At 64.3% G+C, this 21876-nt stretch overlaps 6 protein-coding genes across 6 annotated transcripts; 4 read left to right on the forward strand and 2 right to left on the reverse strand.

Annotated features, from left to right (window-relative positions):
* The first annotated feature begins 1967 nt into the window (after positions 1-1967).
* H696_03736 (hypothetical protein) lies at positions 1968-5337 on the forward strand. The gene is made up of 7 exons (XM_009497594.1): positions 1968-2029; positions 2216-2314; positions 2434-2494; positions 2719-2910; positions 3069-3491; positions 3695-4124; positions 4311-5337. The coding sequence occupies exons 3-7, from the start codon at positions 2435-2437 to the stop codon at positions 5018-5020; spliced, it is 1815 nt and encodes a 604-aa protein (XP_009495869.1). The 5' UTR covers positions 1968-2029; positions 2216-2314; position 2434; the 3' UTR covers positions 5021-5337.
* A 112-nt stretch (positions 5338-5449) lies between these two features.
* H696_03737 (hypothetical protein) lies at positions 5450-7072 on the reverse strand. The gene is made up of 2 exons (XM_009497595.1): positions 6123-7072; positions 5450-5976 (listed from the first exon to the last, which is right to left on the reverse strand). The coding sequence occupies exons 1-2, from the start codon at positions 6814-6816 to the stop codon at positions 5717-5719; spliced, it is 954 nt and encodes a 317-aa protein (XP_009495870.1). The 5' UTR covers positions 6817-7072; the 3' UTR covers positions 5450-5716.
* Positions 7073-8385: 1313 nt separating this feature from the next.
* On the forward strand, positions 8386-11267 carry H696_03738 (hypothetical protein). The gene is made up of 8 exons (XM_009497596.1): positions 8386-8454; positions 8904-9000; positions 9106-9381; positions 9620-9728; positions 9897-10021; positions 10131-10244; positions 10373-10549; positions 10840-11267. The coding sequence occupies exons 2-8, from the start codon at positions 8971-8973 to the stop codon at positions 11032-11034; spliced, it is 1026 nt and encodes a 341-aa protein (XP_009495871.1). The 5' UTR covers positions 8386-8454; positions 8904-8970; the 3' UTR covers positions 11035-11267.
* Positions 11268-13084: 1817 nt separating this feature from the next.
* On the forward strand, positions 13085-15103 carry H696_03739 (hypothetical protein). The gene is made up of 3 exons (XM_009497597.1): positions 13085-13520; positions 13687-14136; positions 14296-15103. The coding sequence occupies exons 1-3, from the start codon at positions 13172-13174 to the stop codon at positions 14940-14942; spliced, it is 1446 nt and encodes a 481-aa protein (XP_009495872.1). The 5' UTR covers positions 13085-13171; the 3' UTR covers positions 14943-15103.
* Positions 15104-17238: 2135 nt separating this feature from the next.
* H696_03740 (hypothetical protein) lies at positions 17239-19951 on the forward strand. Its single transcript, XM_009497598.1, has 4 exons — positions 17239-17355; positions 17640-17915; positions 18077-18297; positions 18478-19951. Exons 2-4 carry the CDS (start codon positions 17645-17647, stop codon positions 19666-19668), a joined length of 1683 nt encoding a protein of 560 aa, XP_009495873.1. The 5' UTR covers positions 17239-17355; positions 17640-17644; the 3' UTR covers positions 19669-19951.
* A 112-nt stretch (positions 19952-20063) lies between these two features.
* Positions 20064-21859, reverse strand: H696_03741 (hypothetical protein). Its single transcript, XM_009497599.1, has 4 exons — positions 21807-21859; positions 21186-21711; positions 20839-21032; positions 20064-20655 (listed from the first exon to the last, which is right to left on the reverse strand). Coding segments are annotated over exons 1-4 (1017 nt in total). The 5' UTR covers positions 21809-21859; the 3' UTR covers positions 20064-20360.
* Between the last annotated feature and the right edge of the window lie 17 nt (positions 21860-21876).

Below are 21876 nucleotides of genomic sequence, written 5' to 3' on the forward strand. Positions count from 1 at the left end.
GGGGGGGGGGGGGGGGCCGGCGCAGGGAAACGAGGCGCCACACCGTTTTCGGGACCTTTTCACAGACGAGCGCCCAGCCCCTGGTTCTCGGAGGGGGGGATGTCCTTGCGGATAGATAAAATCCGGATTATAATTGACGGGGATCCCTTGCTAACTCGGGTACAGCAAGTGCCCCGGACTTTGGGGCCGGGCCCTCTACCTCTCTCTCTCTCTCCCCGGAGCCGGGGTCCTCTCTCATTCCCGGTGTCTGCTCACGAGGGACAGGCAGACATGCCCCTCGGCACTTCGCCGGGCCCGCGTCTGGCCGGGCACCCCGCCTGACGGGGACAAGCGGCGCTCCCGGCTCCGGCAGTGGAGGGGGCCACAGGGGCAGGGTGACATAGTGTCGGATACGTGTCTTCGGCAGCAGAGTCTGCTGCCGGCCCGGGTGCACCTGGCCCTGCGTTCCCATGCAATCTCCAAACGCGTGTGTACCGGGATGGGCGTGCGCCCGCCCGCCCGCCCTCCCCCCCGGCGTTCTCCATCTGTCATGTCGGGTTTGTGCGGGCGGGCACGCGAGCGTCTGCCGGCCCGCCCTGGTGAGGGGGCCGGCCGGGGGCGGGGGGTGGAGGTGATGTCTCTCTCTCTCTCTCTCTCTCTCTCTCTCTCGCTCGTCGTTAGGCCACTTCGTCTCCCTTTCTTCCTCCGGATCCACCGCCGTGGCCCAGCGTGTTTCGGGGAAAATAGCAGCAACGCCACCCCGGGCGTTCAGCGAGGAGACTGCCCCGTTGTCTTCTGTGGCCGGAGCTGGCCCCGGCTGCGGGCATGATCTTGCCGACTGGGAATGCTCCTCGTGTGAGGTGGCTTTCCAGGTATTCCGGCCGTTGGCGTGCACCTTCGGCGACAGGCTTTGTAAACTCGCGGGCCCATCCGTCCGGTGGCGGTCATCGGCCTCGTCTCGCTCTGCGGGGAGTCATGATGTCACCATCCCTGGGGTTGTCATTAATGCTCTCGGCCCTCTTGGGGCCGGCGCACACGCACGAACCCTTCGACGCCGGCCCCGTGTAGGAAAGGGCACACGGCTCCGGGCTACCGGCCGGGGAGGATTGTCCCCGCCTCTGCCCTGGTGCCGGGGGCAAAGGGGGGCCGACCGGCGCGGGGAGATATGCCTCATCAAAGTGCGCGTTCCCCTCCAGGCTCGCCCTAGGTGTCGGGTTCTAGTACCAAGGCTGGAGGACCGAGGGTTTGGCCTCGCTTTCGGTACGTAAAAAGTATGCGCCCGTTCTCATTCGAACATGTGTGTGTGTGTGTGTGTGTGTGTCTGGCCGTGGCTGTGGCGCCCGGAGATGGTGTGCCGGCGGCTAGGGTGTGTTCTGGGCGCCGGTGCCGAAGGAGGGGGGGGCTTGTTTCCGGAAGGATGCGAGGCCCTCCCCGCCCCCCCCCCCCGCCCCCCGGCCCCGGCCCCGGCCCCTAGCGTCTTGTGCGGCGGAGTCGCCGTGTCTGGGCGCCTTTTCCGGTAGAAAATTGACAAGCCCGGACTACCCGGCCACACTGGGAGGATGGTTGCCGGGGGGGGGGGGGGCGCGAGGGGCGGGGAGATTGGCAGAGGCCCAGGCGCGAACATGGTGCCGGCAACGCCCCTCCCTGGGCGCCTTTCGCGCCCTCCGGCCAGGGCTAGCCCCAGCAGGGGGAGAGAGAGAGAGAGGGGCCAGCGGGCTGGCTCCCCCTCCGGCGGAGGCTGTGAGATCCCTTCTGGAAAAGGTCGTTTTTTTCCCGTCCCCATGTTCCCTTCCCATTGTTCCCCAGAAGGGGGGAAGACGGACGAAGAGGCCGGCGAGGGGGAGGCCCGTAGGCCGGGCCGGGAGCTGGGCCCGGTCCCGGTCCCCCGGCGCGCCCTCCGCTGGCTCGCCGTGCGCCTCCCGCTCTTGCGGGGAGAGGCCGTTGCACGCTTTGGTGCCTCCCCCTAGTGGAGGTACGCGACGCCATATCACCAACCTCCCCGGAGGGGTGTACTATATCCCACCACCCCCTGAAGCGTCTGCTCGCACCTGTACGTCACCTCCTACCACCCCGCCTTCTTCTGGCAACGTGCGGGCTCGCATCCTCCCCCTTTCTTTCTTTCTCTCTCTCCCTCCCTCCCCCCCCTCTCTCTCTCTCTCCCTCTCTCCCTCTCTCGCGGCATCGTGTGCCTGACGCGCCGTCCTCCCCCCTCTCCCTGTTGCGCACCGCACCATAGCGCTTCTCCTCCCTCTCCCACCTACCTCGCGCCTCCAACTTTTCCTGTCCGGCCCCCGCACGACAGCCCCGCCCGGACTGCTAGTCCCCGCTTTTCTATGTACGTCCCTGGCCCGACCTTCCGGTCCACACACCTTCTCCTCCCCTCTCCACCATGGCCTCGTGTGACTCTCTAACGCGCACCCCTTCCTTGCCCATCTGCCCCCGTCCGGTTCCTAGAATGAGCTCGAAGCGTTCTACAGGGGACACTTCTCTGAGCGGCAAGAAACAGCCCAACGTCGTGCGTCCCTATTCGCACCCATGTCTGGCCTCGTTCCCTCCCTCTCTCTCTCTCTCTCTTTCTCTCTTTCTCTCTTTCCCTCTTTCCCTCTTTCCCCCTCTTCTCCTCTCTCTGTCTCCTCTTCCTCCTCCTCTTCCTCCTCCTCTTCCTCCTCCCCCCCTCTTTCATCCCTACCAGTGTCTGATTCCTCTTCTTCGCCCCTCCTCCCGGACTGCCCCATCCAGGATGAGTACCTGCTGAACAAGCTCATGGGTCTCGGCTTCAAGCGCAAGAATGTCGTCCACGTCCTGCAGGCCTCGGACAACGAGTTCGATGAGGCCCTGAACATGCTTCTCGATGACCCGACTGCCAGCACCCCCACCAAGGAGTCTGCCCCGGCCCCGGCCCCGGCCCCCACCCGCCAGGCCGCCGTTCTGGTTCGTCCCCAGTGCTAGCACCTTCCTCTTGTTTCTCCATCCCCCCCCCCTCTCTCTCTCTCTCTCTCTCCCCTTCCCCCTCCACCTCTCTCCGGTCTGACATGCCTACCGCCCCTGTGCCCAATTGCCTACCCTCGCCTTGTCTTGGCATCGTACAGCGCATTGGCTCCAAGCCCCCGGCCGCCACGACTCCGGCCGCCCCGGCCAAGGCCGCCTCTCCAGCTGCCACCCCGGCCGCCTCGACGAAGGCCGCCTCCCCCGCTGCCCCCTCGGCTGCCGCCGCCCAGCAGCCGACCGGCTCTCAGCAGCAGGCCAAGACTCGTCCCGCTGCGGCCGGGCGCACTGCTGCTACCGCCTCCACTGCTCCGGCCGCTGCCCAGTCTCAGCAGCCTGCCAGCGCCACCTCTGTCCTGCCCGCCACCGCCCGCTGGGGCGAGCAGGCCAAGGCCGCCGGTTCGTCCACCGCCTCCGAGACCGGGTCCTCCGCCCAGGAGAGCGCCGACACCTCCACCAAGGCCACCGGCGAGAAGACTTCCACCAAGGCTGCCGCCGCTTCCGCCGCCAAGGCCGGTCCTACTGTCGTGCGTGGCGCTCCATCCCCTCGCCGATGCTCCCCCTGCCCTCCTTCCGCCCCCGCCCCTGCCCCCCGGTCCATGCGCACCACACACAGACACATGCAGGCTCTTCCGGATTCGGCTAACTCGGGCACCCCCTTCCCTCGCTCCCCCGCCCCCCCCCACCCCGCCCCCCACCCCTTCCTCCGTGTGCTTCCCATCGGCCACAGGCCGCTGCTGCTCCCCTGGCCGAGCCCGTGGACTTCACCTTCCCCGCTGGTTACAAGGCCGAGGCCCTGCTCGATGGCCACTGGCTGCCGGTTGTCGTCAGCGAGGCCACCGCCACCGGCTACAATGTGGTCTTCCTGGGCTACGAGCACGCGGCCACCGTTCCCTCGACGCACATTCGCCCCCTGCAGCTGATCAAGGGCCCTTCCTTCGTGGTCAGCCAGCTGGTGGAGGCTTGCTTTACCCAGGACCAGACTTGGTATTCCGCCATCATCAACGCGGTTCTCCCGAACAACCTTTACAGTGTCGTGTACGCCGAGTACGGCAACCAGGAGAACCTGCCGGCCGACCAGATCCGCACCATTTCTTCCTTCTCGCCCACTTTGTCGGCGGCTGATACCACCAAGCAGGCCGCCGCTGCCCCTGCCGTTGGTGCGTATATGGGCGCACATGCTCCTTGTTACTTCTTCTGCTCGGTCTTTCGCTCCTTCCTCTTTCGCGGCCTCCCGTGCCTTTGGGATTGCCCCTGCCCGCCGCCGCGCCTCCCCCTCCCCCCCCCGCTCCCCACTCTCACCACCTCACCGCTCCCTTCCTTTGCCCCCCCCCCGGCCAACGTAGTTTCTTCCACCTACGCTGTCCACGACACCGTTGAGGCTTGCTACACCGCCGATCAGAAGTGGTACCAGGCCACCATCGTCGCGGACCACGGCAACGGGACCTATCGTGTCATGTATGCCGGCTATCTGAACGAGGAGGACCTGCCCGAGTCGGAGATCCGCCCGATTTCCGGGGCCTCCGCCTCGCTCGGCATGCCGGCCGTCATCCCCGGGCAGCAGGCCCCCTCGGCCCCGGCGCAGCAGCAGCAGCACACCTACGCCGTCGGCGAGTATGTCGAGGCCCTTTTCTCTGACGACAACATCTGGTACCCGGCTCAGATTACCGACGTCTCGGGTGACTCGTACACCGTCCTCTACGTGACTTACGGCAACAAGGAGGTCCGTCCGCCCAGCTGCTTGCGGCCGCTGCCGGCCTCCGCCGGTGATGCGGCGGCCGCCGCCCTTGCCGGCAGCATGATGCCCATGCCGGGCTTCACTGCCATGGTGGACCCCCCGATGTCGGTGGCCCAGACGACTGGCGGTGCTTCTCGCCAGCCCCAGTCTTCCAGCGAGGTCCACGTCAACCAGAATGTCCTTGCGTGCTACGTCGATGGCCACCTCTACCCGGCCGTCATCACCCATGTCCTTGAGAACGAGAAGGGTGTCACTGTGAACTACCTGGATTACGCCGACAGCGGGGACCTTCCCCTCTCCGCCATCTACTTCATGTGAGGGGCGGATGGGAGTGTCTATGTGCGTGCGTGTACATATGCATGCACATGTGTGCAACGCGGGGACCACCACCGGTCCCGCGCCGTGCGCTGTGTGCCTGGCCATGCGTACGCCCGCGCCGACCCTCCCGCCTCCCTTTTCTCAGATGTGCGGCCGCGCATGCGCGCGCGCGCGTTGTGTCCTTGCGCGGGGAGAGCGGGCGAACGGCTTCTCCCTCTCCCTCCTGCCTTGTCGCTCCTCCCTCCCGCACCCCTCTGGCGCGCGCGCGCGCGCGCGCAAAGAGGTCACCCCCTTTCAATACCATTTCTCAGTCTCCAGCTCCGCTTCTGTGTTTTGTGTGTCTCTTTCGCCACCCCCCCCCCCTGCCCCATGCACTATCGGAGACCAGGCAGCCTTCCCCGTGCTTCCTTCCCTGGCTCCCGGTAGTTTGCTTGGGCTCGCTTCGTTTTTTCTCCTTTTTTTTCTCCCCTTCTTCGGATTGAAAAAGGAGAGGGCGAAGGCACCTACGCCGTTGGTGCCGTCCTTTATTTTTGACAAAGAGTGGCGTGTGTGTGGGGGGGGGGGAGAGAGAGAATGCGTGTGATGTTTCTTCAAAGACATCTCTCCCTCGGCACCGCCCTTCTCCTTGCCCTTCCTGCTTCTTTCACAGGGCACGGCTTGTCTTTGCGCGGCCGCCTTTTTTTTTTTGCCCACCGCTCACTCGGCACTGGCCGAGGTGGTGGAATTGGTGAAAGCGCTGTCGGCGCCGGCCTCGCCCTCATCATTTGTGGCCGGGCCATCGGCGTCAGCCTCGCCAGCGTGGCCGGTCGAGGTCAGGGTGATCACCACCCCCGGAGCGAAGGTCTGCTCGGCGGCCTCCTGGCTCTGGAGCCACTCCAGGGTCAGGCGCTCACGGGCCAGCTTGAACTCAAGCTCCTCAATCTTTCGCATAGACCGTTCGATCGGGGTCTCGGTGTCTGATGGAGGTGCACATTGGCCGGAAGGGGGGAGGGGGTGAGAGCGAGCGAAGGGCAGAACTAGGGCGGGAATGGTGATTGATATAGCCGCAAAAGAGGTGGCATTTTGAGGTTTGCCCCAGTCCTGAAGCAGTCATGGGACGCACACTTGAGCAGCTTATCCTTCTTCGGCAGAGCATAGTCCCCGAGAGGCCCCGGGGCATAGCCCGCCCCGGCGGCATACTCCTGCCAGACAGACTGGAAGGCAGCCTTGCGCTGGGCCTTGGCCGCCTTGTAGAGGGCCTTCTCAGCCCGGAGGGCCTCCTTGTCGGCCTTCAGGCCAGCCTTCTCGGCCCGAGCCAGAGCCTTATCCAGCTTGACATAAGTTTGCGCCAGGGCGGGGGCGGAAACAGGGACAGCGGCAGCGCCGGCATCGACCACAGCCACCTGGGCAACTGGGACCTCGTCGTCCGAGATCGAGGCAGAGGCCACGATCTTGGTCCCCTCGAGAGACACCGGCTTCCGAGCCTTCTTAGCGGCGGCAGCCTCTGCCTTGGCGGCCTGCTTCTCGGCCTTGGAGTACTTCTCGGCCTTGGAGTACTTCTCGGCCTTGGAGTACTTCTCGGCCTTGGCATGCTTCTCGGCCTTGGCATGCTTCTCGACCTTGGCATGCTTCTCGACCTTGGCATACTTCTCAGCCTTGGCGTACTTCTCAGCCTTGGCGTACTTTTTGGCGGCCTTGTCGGATGAAGACTTCTTCCCGGCGCTCACAGCCGTCGAGGTGGATAGGAGCAGCAAGGTTGCGAAGACCAGCGCCAAAACCAGCACCCGGCGGAGGGGGAACGAGGTAAGCGACGCCATGATGACGGAGATAAGGGGCAAGCAGGGGGGGGGGGTAGGAGGGAAATGCGGAGAAAGGAGGCGGGAGGAGGGGACAGGGGAAAGGGATTGCGTGTTTCAAGGGAGAAGAGAGGCAGAGGGGATTCCGTGGTATTGGTCTCCTGCGGGACGCCCGGTGCGCGCCGATGGGGAGAAACAAAAAGGAGGAAGAGCATTGGCTTTCCGCTTGTCCAAATCCCAGTGGTCAATGTGCACATCCATAGCTCCTGCCCGCCACTCCTTCCCCCCCGCCCCCCCCAGCCTGGGCCTAGCCAGGTCCGGAGCCGGACATGCGATCTTGGGGACATCCTGCACACGCAGGTCCATTTGGCTGCGATCGGAGCTTCGTGTATCTTTGCCCCGAGCGTTGTGACCTAGACCTGTGCGATCAGCCGAATGCGTGCCGGCCGCACCCAAATATTGAATCATGATTCGCTGGGGGTCCCTGTCTCCCCCCTGTGAACTGGACAAGGCCCGTCAGAGGGCATGGGTGAACTGCGGAGGGAGTGAGGACACTTCTAGCCCCCCCCCCCTGGCAGCCGGGGTGACTGATTCGACGCGTGTCGGCCTTCCGCTTGAGAACATTGTCCCCCGCCCCCACGGGTATCCAGGTGGAAATCGTCCTCACTGACGGGAATGAGGGGCAAGCGAGGGGGAGGGGGGGAAAGGGGAACAAGGAAGGTCGCGCGCAGGCGTTTTTTCCTTGGAACGCGTGCGGGCCAGCACACACCGACGCACGCACACACACACACACACACACACACACACACACGCACCCCGCAGGAATGGCCAGCATGCCGCCCCGCGAGCCGACAACAGGGACACCAAACACCAAGCCCGGGCTGGTGTCAGAGGGCCTTGCTTGCTCCAACACCTCCATAGTCACATGTCGATTTGGCTGAACACGCCGGAATTCTCGTGCCCGAGGAGGGTTTAGATGCGCTACCGCGCGAGGCCTCCCGGAGGGTTTCCCCCTCGTTCTGAGTCCGGATGGGGGGCGGCTGAGCGGGCGAGGTCGTTTCTCGCTCTGCACCAGGGGTGTGGGCCAGGATGGGGGTACACCCTTGTTGACAATGGTGACCTGCGGCTCTGCTCCCACCCGGGCACCCGGTGTCCCTTGGTGTGCTCGGACGTCCCCGCCTGAATGCCTGTTCGCATGGCTCCCCCCCTGGGGGGGAACCCTTGCGGGAGGCCTCAGCCTGAGGTCTGGCGGTGGGCTTCAATTTCGGCATGCCTGTTGGGCCTCCACCTCTCGGGGGATGCCTGTTTGTGGCACGGGCGCTAGGCTCCAGTCGGCCCATGCCCGGACGGGGCTCGCACCACGGGGAGCCAATGCGACTGGCCTCTTGTGCGTCTGCAACTGGGTTCTCTTGTTCGCGGAGGCGTCCCATGCGCAGGGGCACCTTGCCGACTTTCGCCTTCTCCAATGCTTTCTCTCTCTCTCTCTCTCTCTCTCTCTCTCTCTCTCTCTCTCTCTCTGTCGGCCTCTCGCGCTCGGCTTCTCTGTCTCAAGGGCTCCCACCCAGGGCCGGGGTCCATATGGCTGGTTTCCCTCTCCCTCCAGACTGGCATCCTCCCCGGCCAGCACTCCCCCCCTCCCCCTCTTTGCCCCTCCACCCTGTGCGCACACACACCTGCCCCCTTCCTCTCCTCCACCTGCCCTGTCTATCCCTCTCCTCGGGCGGTCGGACGCCGTGCACCGCCCCCTTTTCTCGCCTCCGTTCGGCGCCCGACACGCCCCGTCGGGCCATGGGCACATGCGGATGCGCGCCCCCTTATGCATGTTGCCCGTGTGAGCTGTGCCATTTCCTGGCCGCCACGAGGCATTGTCTGGTGTTGCATCGAAACGCCCACACATGCAGGAAGGCGCTGTCCTTCCCTCCCTTCCCTCCCTCCCCCCCCCCCTCCATAGCCTGTTTCCCTCTCTACTTCCTTCTCCCTGGCGCATGGAGATGGCGTCCCCGCTCCTCCTTCTAGTTTGCATACGCAAAGCATCCCCCCTCCATCCTCCTTCCATACCCGACACTGACGCTTCCCCCCTCCCTCCCTCCCTCCCTCCCTCCCCGCAGAGCGCGTGATAGCCCTCGATTCGTCGACCGGCCACCCCCCTCGCACGCTTCCAAGCACCCGAACATCATGTCGGCCAAGTCTGTCTCTTCCACCATTGTACGCGCCCTTGCGCATGGCCGATCCCCCTGTCTTTCCTTCTCCTGTGGGCCTCCCACCGCTGACACTCCGCTCTTCCCTCCCCCTCTCCTGGTGTGACCGCAGCGCCCCTTCCAACTGCGTGGTCACGCCCGTCCCCTCACGCACGTTCGCTTCAACAATGACGGCGACCTGCTGATGACCACCTGTAAGGAGGGCACCTCCCTCCTGTGGTCGTCCTACACCGGTGAGCTTCTCGGCTCGTACGAGGGCCACGGTGGTGTGGTCTGGTCTTTCGACTTCACCTCCGACTCTCGCAAGATCATCACCGCCTCTGGTGACATGACCTCCCGCCTGTGGGACACTGAGACCGGCAAGGAGCTGCACATGATCAGCGCTCCCGTACGTCGTCCGTCTGTCTTGCTTCTTCCCTTCATTCCGTTCCAAAGGGCTGCGGCATTGGTGCCTGCTCGGCGTGCATGTCGGACTGGCTTTGCTTGTCGGCACATGTGCACGCCCACGCCCACGCCCACGCCCACGCCCACACAAGTGTGCGCACATGCCGGTGTCCGCATTGCTCACTCCCTTCCCTCTTTCCCTCCCTCTCCCTCTCTGGATTGTCCTACCTGTATGTGTATAGTCCACCGTCAGCGATGCCTCTTTCTCGGTCGGCAACAAGATGTTCTTCATCGTCACCGTCAACAACATGAACCAGCACTCGAGCATTGTCATCTACGACGCCACCTCCTGTGCGTATTTTTCCTGCTCGCCCTCGACTGCGCTCGTCGCCTGCACACGCACACGCACACAAGCGCGCATTTCCGACCTTCCCCCTTCGCCTTCCGTGTCATGTCCCCTCTCGTGCGCGCGCCTTCTCACCATACCTGCCCTTCCGCCGGGGCGGCTCGCCTTCGTAGTCGAGCTCATCAACCGCATCGAGCTCCCCCGCGACCTCCGCTTCACCTGCGCGCTGTGGGCCGACTGCAACACCCGCATCATTGCCTCTCTGTCTGACCACACCATCGTCAGCTACAACGTCCGGGTACATGCCCATCTTTAGCCGCATCGCTCCCTGACCACGGCCGCCATCTTTCTGTCGTACTGACCCCTTTTGTGCCTCCCCTCTTCTTCACCCTCATCATCTCCTCCAGACCGGCGAGACCACCGGCCAGGCTACCACCGCTCACAAGGATACCATTACCGACATGCAGATGTCCCACGATGGCACCTACTTCATCACCTCCTCTCGTGATATGACTGCCAAGGTACACTTTCGTCCTAACGGCGCTCTCCCCCCCCCTGTGTCTTCCATGTCTAACTCTCTCTCTCTCTCTCTCCTGGCTTTTTCTTCCGGCTTTCCTCCCTCCACCATGTGGGCGTGCTTCACCTGCAGATCTTCGACATCCATGAGCTCTCGCAGATCCGCGTCTACACCACCGATTCCCCCCTGAACTCGGCCTCCATCGACAACATCAAGGGCCACATTTTCCTTGGTGGTGGTCAGGACGCCAGCCAGGTGACCACCACTCACGCCCGCTCCGGCAAGTTCGAGACCCGCATCTACCACGAGGTTCGTATACGGCCCCGTGCCTCGTGCACTGTCTGCCTCCCTTGCTCTTCGCTCTTTTCCCTTTCTCTGTCTTCCCCCCCCCCCCTGCCGCTTGGCCAAACGGGGAGGAGGGCAATCTCCCCGAGAGCGCGGCTAGCAGAGTGAAGCCCGCCCCCCCCCCCATCATCACTCTCCCTTCTGATTCCGCTGCTGCTGCCGCCTCTTTCCCCTTCCCATTGTGCTGACATGTGCCGGCTCTTCGTGCCCGATTCTCCCCCCCCCCCCCGCCCCCGCCCCCGGCCCTCAAAAAGGCCCTTGCCGAGGAGCTCGGCCGTGTCCGCGGTCACTTCGGTCCGATCAACACCCTGCACGTCTCGCCCCAGGGTACCCACTTCGCCACTGGTGGTGAGGATGGTTTCGTGCGTCTGCACGAGTTCGACCAGAACTACCATGACTTCAAGATCGAGTTCGATGAGAACTTCGAGCCCTCTGCCGATGTCAACTAAATGCGCGCATGCTTTCTGCGGCGTGTGCAGCCTCTTGTGCCCTTCTCCCCGCCTCTCTCCCCTTCCTTCCCCGCGCGCCGTGCATGGGTGTGCGTGCGCGTGTGTGTGTGTGCGAGGGAGACAAGGCCATGCGCTGTTGTACATATGCGCGCACGCGCAAGTCCCCCAGCCCCTGGTGAGGGAGAAGGAAGTCCTTGCCTGCTGGGTGCACCCCCCTCCCCCCCCCCCCCCCCCCTGTTCCTTCTCCCCTCTCCCCTGCACGGGAAGGGGCGAGCCTTTGGGGGGAGGGGTGTGTGCACGCGCCCCCGTCCGCGCATTGTGTCCCCCAATCGTACTTGGTATGCATCTTCCCCCTCTTCCCTTGCGAGAGACACGGCTTCTTCCTGCGTTGCCTGGGTTCATCTTTCCTTTCTTTTTCTCACACCCCACTCCCTGCTTTCTTCTCCCTCCTTCGACTGGCGCGCCTCTCCCCCCCTCCCCCTCAGTTTGCACCATATATAAATCTCACAGTATTGTGTGTCCACTCCCCTCTGCGCGCACCTCCTTCTCTCCCTCTCTCCTTCTGTCTCTTCCCAAAACTCAAAAATACATTCAAATCTTCCTGCTCCCCCTTTCTCGGTTTGTGTGAGGGATCTTCATCTGGCCCTTTTTTCCTGCAGCGTTGTTGTCCACGGCCTTGCTCCCCCCCCCCCTTGCCGGAGTGTTCTGGCATTTGTGTTCCCTCGGCCAGAGTGTCCTCCTTCTCTGCCGGAGGTTTAAATATCGAAGTTTTCATTTCGTCAGGTATATCCAGTTACATGTGTGAATGTGCCGCTTCTCCTGGGCGGGCCCAATTTTTTTCGCCAGGCTCGGGCGCCGCCCCGCTCTGGCCGGTGATCTGGCCGGGCACCTGGCACCCGTGCCGGCTGGTCTCGGGCTGATATCATGCACGTGATACACAATCGCATGAAACATCATGGCCCTTCGATTCCCTCAACCTGGCTGGGGCTCCCCGCACAGGTGTGAGGGGAAACGAGGGGGGCCCGAGGTCAGGGTGGGGGCCGGCACCCACCACCGGCCAATAATAGGAGGATGGGGGGGGGGGGGGGGAAAACGGCGACCTGACGACAAAGTGATGACATGGGTCTGGCTTTTCTGCGGAGCAGGCTGGCGCGCGGGCTCGGGGGGGGAAGGGAGCATGGGCATGGCGCCATTCGGCCGCAGCCGGCATCCCTCGTGAAGTTGCTTGCGGGCGTATGTTGGTTATCAGCCTGTGTGTGAGGGTGGGTGTTCTCCCACCTGGAAGCGTAATTTGTCCAGATCAGCTCACTCCCGCCAGTGGGGAGGGGGGGGGGGGGAGTGGGCTTTTGCGGGGTTCCGTCCTCTGCCACCCTTGAAGTCAACAAGGAGACCCAAACGCCTGTGCGCCTGTGTTGGGCGCAAGCTTCGCCAGGTTGATCGGCCGAATGGATGATCGGAAAACTCCATGGCTTTTGCAGCTTGCTCGGAGTCTCTTCTTCGCGCTTCGTCTTTTCCCAGGCGCGAGGTGTGTCAGCACACACGCACACACACGCACACTCACACACACATACACACACACACACACGCGCACACACACACACACATACACACATTATGTCCCTGCGCGGGGATAATCATAAGAATGGCAACCTGCTAATGTCAATCTCCCTTTCGCTTTTGTTTCCATCCCTCACACTCCCGTGTGTATCTACAAACTGGCCATGAGGGCTGGTGGTTTTCTCAAATGCTCGCACACCATTGTGGCAAGCCGCCCAGGCATGCGGGCAATGGCCCAGTCTCCGCCACTCCCTCCCTCTCTGGTTGCTCTCCCTCTCTCCTTCTCCCTGGCTTTTCCTTCCCCCTCTGCGCTCCTCTCCATTCCCGGCTCTTCGCCCCCCCTCCCCCCCCTTCGTGCCCAAACCGCCCTCCGTGTTCTGGCGCGTTCGCGGCGGGCGTGACTCTCCACTTTCCTACCTGCGTCCTTCGCGCACGCAAGCTCGGAGCCCGGTCCCCCCGCCCTCCCCCCCTCCCCCTTCGTTCCTGGAAAGGCCTTCGCATCCTCTGTGAGCGACCAGGCTGACTCCCCCCCCTTCAGCCCCCGGGGCTTCTTTGCTGTCGGCACAGCTGTTGCTCAATCATGGCACACAGCCACCAGCAGTCCCCTTACTACACTCTGTCGACTCTGCCACCGTTGGAGTTCGACATGGAGGATCTGGGCAGCTACTACAGTTACCCCATGGCGCCTGGGCCTGCGGCTGACTCTCTCGGACCCCTGAATCCCCCATACCATGATGCATTGGGGGAATCCAACCCCGGAGGGGTGCATGTACCACAGCAGCCACCACCACCGCCGCCGCCACCATCCGCGGTGTCCAGCTCCGGACCGACTCCCTCGCCTCTGCCTCCCTTCTCTTCGCCGACAGCCCTCGGGCCACACGAAGTCGCCCCCCCACCGACCGGCCCGGAGTCCCTGGGCTCCAATGAAGGTACGCCCGGTCCTCCTTCGCCCGCTTCCCCCCCCCCCCCCCCCGCCTCCCTCTCTGTCCTTCTCACATGGTGGGCGTTGCTTTTCCACACCGATTGACAATGGTTCACTCCGATTTCTCCTGCCCCCCCCCTTCCCTTGTCCCTCCCTTCGTGGCTGTGATGCAGATCCTGGACCGTATGCACAGGTGGGACCGATGTACCCTCCGCCAGGGCCGAGCCATGGCGCCCCGGAGATGGGGCACTTTGCGCGGGACCATCCTCCCCCGACTGGCCCGGGGCATGTGTCATCGCCTCCGCGATCACCCACCGGGACACCGGCCCTCTCGTCGGCACATCTCCATTCTCACCATATGGTCTCGTCGCATGGGCATCATTTGGCCCCAAGCCACGGACACTCCCTCTCCTCGGGACCCTCCCCTGTGTCGGTCCCGATCCACGGCAGCCACCATGCCCATCTCTCCTCGGCGCACGGGCATTACCACCTTCCGGCTGGCGCGCCTCCGCCCCTTGGGCCTGTTTATTCCCCGGCCGATCCGATGGTTCACCAGTCACATCCTCAGCCTCAAGGGGGGCCATCGGCCGTGCAAGACCCCCCTCCGCCCCCTTTGCCAAATGGTAAGTGCCCAGTGGGCCTTTCAGCGTCATGCTGCATGGACGATTCCCCCCCCCCCCCACACACACATTCCTCTGACACCTCCTCCTGATATTGATGCATGCACACACACACACACACACACACACACACACGGACACATGGGCACACCTACTACCCAGTTACCCGGCCCGCGAGCACGCGAGAGGATCCGAAGCGCCGGCGCGCGGGCGCCCCGGCCAATGGCAGCGTCACCAAGCGGAAGCCCACTCGCGGCGCCGGGGCAATGGCCTCCGGGCGAAGTGTGTCCCAGGCGACGACCTCCGGAGTGGCTCCCTCTTCGCCGAGCCCGTCCTCGGAGCCCAGCTCTCCGGGCCCCTCCTCCCCGGGCCCGGGATCTGACGGTCGAGCTGGCGAAGCTGGCGACACTCTGTCGAGCTCCGGGGCCGTGGTACCGCTGGAGGTGTTGCGTAAGCGGAACTCCGAATCCTCGGCTCGCTATCGGCGGAAGAAGGCCGCCGAGTTTGACTCCCTGCGTCTGGAGTTGCAGGGTGTGCAGGATCATCTGCGTCGGGTGCAGGAGGAGCGTGATGCACTCGAGCGCCAGGTCATCATTCTCGGCGAGCGAGTGGCCGAAAAGACTCGTGCTTACGATCAGCTGTTGGCGGTGTTGGCCGGCAGCGCTGGGCTCGGTCCGACGGTTTCACCGAGCGGCAGTGCCGGCCTGCTCTCCTCTGAGGAGGGTGCCGCCCAGGGGCCAGCCTTTCCCCCGGTGGCCCCGGCAGCGGCCCCAGCGGCCGGACACATTCTCCGCCCAACCGGCAAATAGCCAGCTCCTCGGATCACCTTCCTGTTCCTGGCGCGGTTCTCCTTTCCCGAACTGCGAATTGGCCCTTTCTTTTTTTTTTGTAGACAACCTCCCTCCTCTTGCCCGCCTTTCCCAGCGGGGCACTTTCCCTCCTCTTGCCCGCCTTTCCCAGCGGGGCACTTGTGTGACTGGCTCGCCTGTTGGTCCACCCCCTCCCCTCCCTTCCCCTCCCCTCCCCTCCCCTCCCCTCCCCTCTGTCCTTGAGTATGCCCCTGGGTGCCGATGTTGGCGCTATATACACTATGCATCGCATCATCTTCGTCTGCCTCCTGCTGTCAAGGCATTGCATTCCTCCCTGCCTCCTTGTCCTCCTGGTCTCCCGGTTGTTCGTGCTCTCTTCGTGCTGCGTCATGGCGGGGGAGGATGGGGGCGGGGCGAGAAGAGGGCCTCCCGGAGCCGGGGCCGTGAGGAGCGCCACGAGCAGGGCGCGGTGCATGCCAGGACGAGACATTCCCGCATCCTCCTGTGATATGATCACATGTCCACAGCGATAGGGCCGCGGGGTGTTCTCTTGGCCCTCCTCATGCTGTTGGCCGCGGCGGCCCGAGCCGGCCAACAGCATGGGGAGTCGGTAGGACCCGCCGAGGGGAGGTCTGTCCTCCTCCGGCTCCTCCTCCGACGGAGCGGGCACGGCCCGCATGCAAGCTTGGACGCCGGGGGGGGGCGGCGGGGCCAGTTCGAGAAACTTCCTGCCCTTGGCACTGTCAGCGGCGCGCATGTTAAATTGTCCTGAGCCCCCCCCGGCCCCTGTCCCCGAGGGAGGGCTGTGCATTCTAAACCCCCCGCCCTGCTCGCTGGGTGGCGTCGTGCCAGTGGTCCGGAGGGGTGGTTGGGGCAGCGGTCTCAGTGCCGCGTCCCCCCCCCCCCGGGGTCGTCAGGAAGGGGGTGCATCCCACTCTTGCCCTTTTCCGTTTCAGCATGCCAAGCGGCGAGGTAGGGGGGATTAATCGTCTGGTCAATCCTTCGTGGGAGGGGCCGGCGGGGCGGAGGGAAGGCGCTGGGGGAGCTTGCTTCTCTAACCAACCTTCCCCCGCCCCCCTCCCCAGAGCAAGACTTTGGCCCGGGGAGGATGGTGTGAGTTTGCGGCAGCCGGGGGGCGGGGGTGGGGCCGGCGCCACGCATGTATGCTCTTGCCTTCGCCCACCTTCAGGAAAAGGCCCGACCGGGCTCCACTTCTGGGGAAGAAGCGGGCGGGGGGGGGGGAGGGGGACCTGGGCAATCACTGCGCCCGCGGGGGCGGGGGCGAGAGGAGGGCAGGGTGGCGAGCGGCTGAGCGCGGAGGCCCCCCTCCTGATGGCCCCCCTGGTGATGGTGTGGCGGCGGTGGCGGCGGTGTGAAGGTGGGATGGACGGGCTGTTCCTCGTGTACGGCTCACCCCCTCCCCCTCCCCCCCCCCCCCCCCCCCCCATGGCTGGGCCCGGTTTCAAAGTGGCAGGGACTAGATCCTGCCCGGGTGGGCAGCAGCCTCACGCCCGCGCAATCATCCGGGGGATGTGGGGGTGCCTGTGCGTGTCGGGAATCCGGAGGGGACGCGAGAGCTCCAGCAGTCCCCCGGGCAGTGTACTGTGTTGTCTCCAGGCGTCGTGTCTCGTTCGTTCGCTCGCTCGCTCCACCGGCTCCCCTGGCTCGGTCCTTCTGGTCCTCCAGTGCACTTGGCCACGCTAGACCTAAATCCGCGCGACCTCCCCGAGACCAGCTTCTGCATTCCTTTTTCTCGCCTGGTCCTGGGCATGTTAATGTGTGCGTGCGCGGGTGCGCGGGGTGGGGATGGACCTCCACCGTGGGACATGGTGTGCGCTGGCCAGGCAGGGGAGGAGGGAGGAACGAGAGAAGGAAGCGAGGGCGGGAGGGGGGGGGGGGCGACAACATGCTTGCACACGCCGGACAGTTTCCACCTGCTGAGCATGCTGGTAGAGCCTGGCGTGCACCGGCATCAGTCTCGATCCGTCCCTATGTCGTCTCCATGTCTCAGGGGTCGGCAGGCCATACGCATGTACTCCGACCTCCGACCCGACAGCCAAGTGGTGGTGGTGGCGGGTATGTCTCTCTCTGTGTGTGTGTGTGTATGTGTGTGTGCGAGGGGGGGGGGGGGGGGGGAAAGTGACGACGGTACATGGTGGGCATGCGCCACCCCGCAGGCAGGGTGTTATCAGAATGTGGTCTACGCTCTAGTCCCAAGGATCTGGGCTTCACAAATAGCCTCCCTGAGACGCCCCCACTCCCCCTCTTTTCGCGCCCCCCCCCCTCCCCCCTCCTCTCCACCACTCGTTCTTCGCTTCCTCTCTCCCCAGACTCTCCACGACCTTCTCCCATTCTTCCCCCCCCTTTCCCGAGGCCGCCGCGGTTTCTTTCTCTTCGGATCTTCCCCCCACAGGTGCGCCCCCGCCTTCCCCTTTCATCGTTATCTGCTCCCCTCCATGCCCCGGGCTGTTGGACAACCACTCGGTCACGCAAGTAGCCCGGTCCCCAGGGCATAAGGCCTCCTTGACGCCCATGCCTGATGTGCCCTTGTGTTGGTGTGCCCCCAAGGCTGGGAGGCGGGCACAGCGGCTTACCGGGTCATCGCCCCCAATCCTCCGACGACCTGGCACCAACCCGCCCCTTGTGCTAATCCAGTTGTTTGCCTTCTCCCCCCCCCCCCTCTCCGCCCCTTCCCAGTCACCATGTCCGACTCGCGTCAGTCGGCCTTCCGGAACAACGCCCTCGACAATGACGAGCTGCGCAAGCGCCGCGACTTCCACGCGCTGGAGATCCGTCGCTTTAACCGCACGTCGATGATGATGCAGAAGCGCCAGGTGACTCCGGTGGTCGACCGCCCGGTTGATGCCTCGTCCGACCCGCACAGCCTGATTGAGCTGACCAACCGGCTGCGCTCCAACGATCCGGTTGTTCAGCAGGAGACTATCTCCACCTTCCGGCGCCTGCTTTCTGCGCGTACGCCCTTCACCCCCGGTCCTCGTGCCTGGCCTTCTCTCTCTCTCTCTCTCTCCCCCCCCCCCAGTCCCCCGCAGCCGATTGACCCCCTTCCCTCCTCCCCCTTCCCCCCCTCTCTCTTTCTCTTCCTCCCATCCCTCTCCCACCTCGCCTCCACACAGAGGTCGACCCTCCCATTCAGGGCGTCATCGACGCCGGGGCTGTCGATCTGTTCGTGCATTTCCTCCGGAGTGACAACCCGAACCTCCAGTTCGAGGCTGCCTGGGCGTTGACCAACATTGCGTCCGGCAGCTCCGAGCAGACTGCCGTTGTCATCAGTGCCGGGGCGGTTGCCATTTTCGTGGATCTGCTGCGTTCGCCCAGCGAGGACGTCCGGGAGCAGGTGCGTCCTTTTCTGGTCCCTCATGAATGCCCCCTTCTCCCTCTCCCCTCCTCCTCCTCCTTCATCTCTCTCTCTCTCTCTCCGCTCCCCATCCCTGATGGTGGTTGCTAACCCGCATCCTGGATCGCTCTCCCCCCTGTCAACATCTACTTTCCCGTCTGCCTGTTTTTTCCCTTCCAGGCCGTCTGGGCCCTCGGCAACATTGCCGGCGACTCCTCCGCCTGCCGTGACTTCGTCATCAGCAGCGGTGCCCTGAAGCCCCTGCTGGAGCTCCTGGACATGGACCCCCCCTCGTCAGAGTCTCTCATGCGCAACGCCACCTGGACCCTGTCGAACTTCTGCCGCGGTCGCAACCCCTCGCCCCACTGGGACTCCATCAGCCAGTGCCTGCCGGTCCTGGCCAAGATCATTTACAAGGAGGACAGCGACATCCTGACCGACGCCTGCTGGGCTCTGTCGTACCTGTCGGACGGTGACAACACTCGGATCCAGGCCCTGCTGGATGCCAACATCTGCCGGCGCATTGTCCAGCTCCTGATGTACCCCTCGGATCTGGTCCGGACCCCGGCCCTGCGGACCATCGGCAACATCGTCACCGGCACCAATGTCCAGACGCAGATGGTCATCAATGCCGCGGTGCTGCCGGCCCTGTCGGCCTTCCTCAACATGGACTCCATGGCCAACCTGCGCAAGGAGGCCTGCTGGACCATTTCCAACATCACGGCCGGCAACTCCGAGCAGATCCAGGCCGTGCTGGACGCCAACATCTTCATCCAGCTGCTGGCCATCATTCACAATGACGACCTGCGGGTGCAGAAGGAGGCCGCCTGGGCCATTTCCAACGCCATCACCGGTGGCACGCCGGCCCAAATCAACTATCTCATCGAGAATGGCGTCATTCATCCCCTGTGCCAGCTGCTGGATGTCAACGACACCAAGATGATCAAGGTCATCCTCACGGCCCTGGAGCACATCCTGGCCGCCGGCAATGACCCGAACCTCGGCGAGAACAAGCATGCCGTGGCCATCGAGCTGGCCGGCGGCATGGACAAGATCGAGGATCTGCAGCAGCACGATGATGACGAGATCTACCTGCTCACTTACAACCTCATCCGGATGTACTTCTCCGATGAGGATGCCCTGAGCATGGATGCCGATCACAGTGATGTCTCGCAGTTCGACTCGAGCTCCATTCAGTTCGGCCATGGCGAGGGGGCCTCGGCTGGCGGCGGCTACGCTGGTGGCTACACCGGCGGCTATGCTGGTGGTGCTCCGGGCGCCGGTGGCCAGCACATGCCGCCCAACGGCGGTGCCATGCCCCCTCAGGGCGGTGCCCCGGGCGCTGGCGGTCAGCATATGTTCAACTTCTAAGGCATATGAGGACACCCTCCCTCCCTCTCCCCCTTCCTCTCCCCCTCCCTCCCCCCTCTCCTTCCCCCCTCCTCTTCAGACTCTCTTCATACTCCGCCCCCATCTCTTCCCCTTCGCCCCTCCTCTTGCTTCACCTTTATCTCTCTCCCCCCCCTCTCTCTCTCCATCTCCTCCGCTCCACATTTACCTCCTCCGCTGCGCGATGTGCGCCCCCTTTCAAACGTGGCGCCGACTTGGAGGCCGAAAGGAGAGAGTGCCCTGCCGGTGTGGCCCCCCCCCCCCCTTGTTTGTCCTTTATCAGCCATGCCTGTGGTGCCCTTCTCCTCGCCATTGCTGTCGCCCGTCTTCCTGCGCACACCCTTGCACACCCCGGCGTTCTTGCAATATTACACTCGCCCTCATTCATGGTTTTCCTCGTCTCCCTTTTTTTCTCTCGCGGGGGGAGGGGGGACTGGCAACGATCGTGCGTCTGGGATTATGGTGGCAGGTCAGGGGGGGGGGGGTATTGTACAGATGGAGGGGCGGGCACCAATGGGATGTGGCCTCCGTGCGGCTGGAAGCTGAGGCGAAAGAGGGAGAGGGGAAATCTATCGGGAGGGGGTAGAGGTGTGGTTTCGGACACGGGGAGGGAGAGAGAGAGAGAGAGGGTGAGGGGTGTGGGAGGGGGCTCACTGCAGGGCGCCAGCCCCTTTCTACCGCCGACCCCGGCCGCCCTTGACGACACCGGCCCCGGCTGGGCCGGACTTCTTCTTGGGCTCGGCAGCCTTGGCCGTACGACGCTCCTCGCGCTTCTTGAAGGCGGCCTTCTTCTTCTTCTCCCGATCGGCCTTGTCCTTGGTCCGCTCGCGCGTCTTCTTCAGCTTCTTCAGGGCCGAGGAGCCGCCAGAGCGCTTGGCCGCCTTCTCCTCGTTGCGCAGGCGGATGTTCTCCTCGCGGCGGTTCTGCTTCTCCCGCTGAACGGTCTTCTCCGCGCGCACGCGCTTGGACCTGGGGTGGTGGAAATGCGTGGGGGAGGGTCAGTTGCAAGGTGGGGCAGGTGGGAAGGGGGGGGGGGGGGGCAGCAATTGACCACACTTGGCCCCGTCATGGGGGCAACAAACAAAGGCCCAAGGTCTTGACGCCCCCCCCCCCCCCCAGTTACAGACCATCCCACGATACCAATGCACGCACCACTCGGTCTTGGTCTTCAGCTTCTTGCGATCCTTAGTCTTGATGGCCTTGCGCAGCTTGGATGCATCGTCCTTCACGACATGTCCCTCGGCACGGGCCATGGCTGTCTCCCACTCCATGCGCTTGCGGACTTCCTCCGCCCGGACGGGATTCCGCTCGGCCAGCGAGGCGAGCTTCTGATCGCGCTTCTCCAGCTGGGCGCCGCGAAGAAGGGGGAGGCAAAAAGGAGGGTTGCACGCATTAGCGAGGGTACCCCGCAGGAATGGACAACAACAACAACAGCAACAACAGCAGCGGCAGCCGCAACAGCGAGCGGAAAGGGGAAAGGGAGCCATCGAAGCACGCACCTTCTCGAGGGCCACCTTGGGCGTGGTGCGCGGGCGCTTCAGAATGTTGCCGACCACACTGAAGGAGAAGCTTTCCTTGACACTGTCACGGCCGCGCTTCTTGTCGGCCACCTCCTGGCGAATGATGGACACCTCATCAAGGTCCGCGCCATCGGCCTCCTCATCCTGATCCGAGTCATCGTCATCAGCATCATCATCGTGCTCATCATCGTGCTCATCATCGTCCTCGAGATCCGAGTCGGCGAAGGCCGGCGCCGCGCTGATGGGCAGGTGCGTGGCCCGAGGGACCTTGCGGCTGGCCGAGCTGGCAGCCTTGGCCAGGGTGCGCTTCGCCGGGATGGCTGCGGCCGAAGCCAATTTCCGCGTGCCAGGCGCGGCCTTCTTGGCGAGTTTACCGGCACCTGGGGCCAGCTTGGCCTTGCCGGCGGCGGGCTTGACCTTGCTGGCAGCTGGCTTCATCTTGCCGGCCGCGGCGGGCTTCGCCTTGCCGACCATGGCGGGCGACTTGGCCATCTTGCTTTTGGCCCTTGGCGAGACAAGCCCCGGGGCAGAGGGAGGAGGGTAGCGCGTTAGCCAGGACCCGAGGGTGCCAACAAGGGCGAGAAGAAAAAGGCAACGTACATGAGTACCAGGTGCAGAAGCGTGTCTCTCTGTGTGTGCGTGTGTGCGTGTGTGCGTGTGTGCGTGTGTG

The sequence above is a fragment of the Fonticula alba genome (genome assembly GCF_000388065.1).
Source record: "Fonticula alba strain ATCC 38817 unplaced genomic scaffold supercont2.6, whole genome shotgun sequence".
NCBI lineage: Eukaryota > Rotosphaerida > Fonticulaceae > Fonticula > Fonticula alba.

Bases quoted from the DNA above. Each gene is read 5' to 3' on its own strand.
- H696_03736 (XM_009497594.1), top strand. From the start codon at position 2,435: ATGAGCTCGAAGCGTTCTACAGGGGACACTTCTCTGAGCGGCAAGAAA. The intron at 2,495-2,718 runs GTGCGTCCCTAT...TGCCCCATCCAG, and splicing joins GCAAGAAACAGCCCAACGTC to GATGAGTACCTGCTGAACAA. The intron at 2,911-3,068 runs GTTCGTCCCCAG...GGCATCGTACAG, and splicing joins CCCGCCAGGCCGCCGTTCTG to CGCATTGGCTCCAAGCCCCC.
- H696_03741 (XM_009497599.1), bottom strand. The intron at 21,033-21,185 runs GTGCGTGCTTCG...CGCGGCGCCCAG, and splicing joins CCAAGGTGGCCCTCGAGAAG to CTGGAGAAGCGCGATCAGAA. The intron at 20,656-20,838 runs GTGCGTGCATTG...CCACCACCCCAG, and splicing joins CTGAAGACCAAGACCGAGTG to GTCCAAGCGCGTGCGCGCGG.
- H696_03739 (XM_009497597.1), top strand. From the start codon at position 13,172: ATGGCACACAGCCACCAGCAGTCCCCTTACTACACTCTGTCGACTCTG. The intron at 13,521-13,686 runs GTACGCCCGGTC...GCTGTGATGCAG, and splicing joins GTCCCTGGGCTCCAATGAAG to ATCCTGGACCGTATGCACAG. The intron at 14,137-14,295 runs GTAAGTGCCCAG...CCTACTACCCAG, and splicing joins TCCGCCCCCTTTGCCAAATG to TTACCCGGCCCGCGAGCACG.
- H696_03740 (XM_009497598.1), top strand. From the start codon at position 17,645: ATGTCCGACTCGCGTCAGTCGGCCTTCCGGAACAACGCCCTCGACAAT. The intron at 17,916-18,076 runs GTACGCCCTTCA...GCCTCCACACAG, and splicing joins CCGGCGCCTGCTTTCTGCGC to AGGTCGACCCTCCCATTCAG. The intron at 18,298-18,477 runs GTGCGTCCTTTT...TTTCCCTTCCAG, and splicing joins GCGAGGACGTCCGGGAGCAG to GCCGTCTGGGCCCTCGGCAA.
- H696_03738 (XM_009497596.1), top strand. From the start codon at position 8,971: ATGTCGGCCAAGTCTGTCTCTTCCACCATT. The intron at 10,245-10,372 runs GTACACTTTCGT...CTTCACCTGCAG, and splicing joins CTCGTGATATGACTGCCAAG to ATCTTCGACATCCATGAGCT. The intron at 10,550-10,839 runs GTTCGTATACGG...GCCCTCAAAAAG, and splicing joins AGACCCGCATCTACCACGAG to GCCCTTGCCGAGGAGCTCGG.
- H696_03737 (XM_009497595.1), bottom strand. From the start codon at position 6,816: ATGGCGTCGCTTACCTCGTTCCCCCTCCGCCGGGTGCTGGTTTTGGCG. The intron at 5,977-6,122 runs GTGCGTCCCATG...CACCTCCATCAG, and splicing joins GAAGGATAAGCTGCTCAAGT to ACACCGAGACCCCGATCGAA.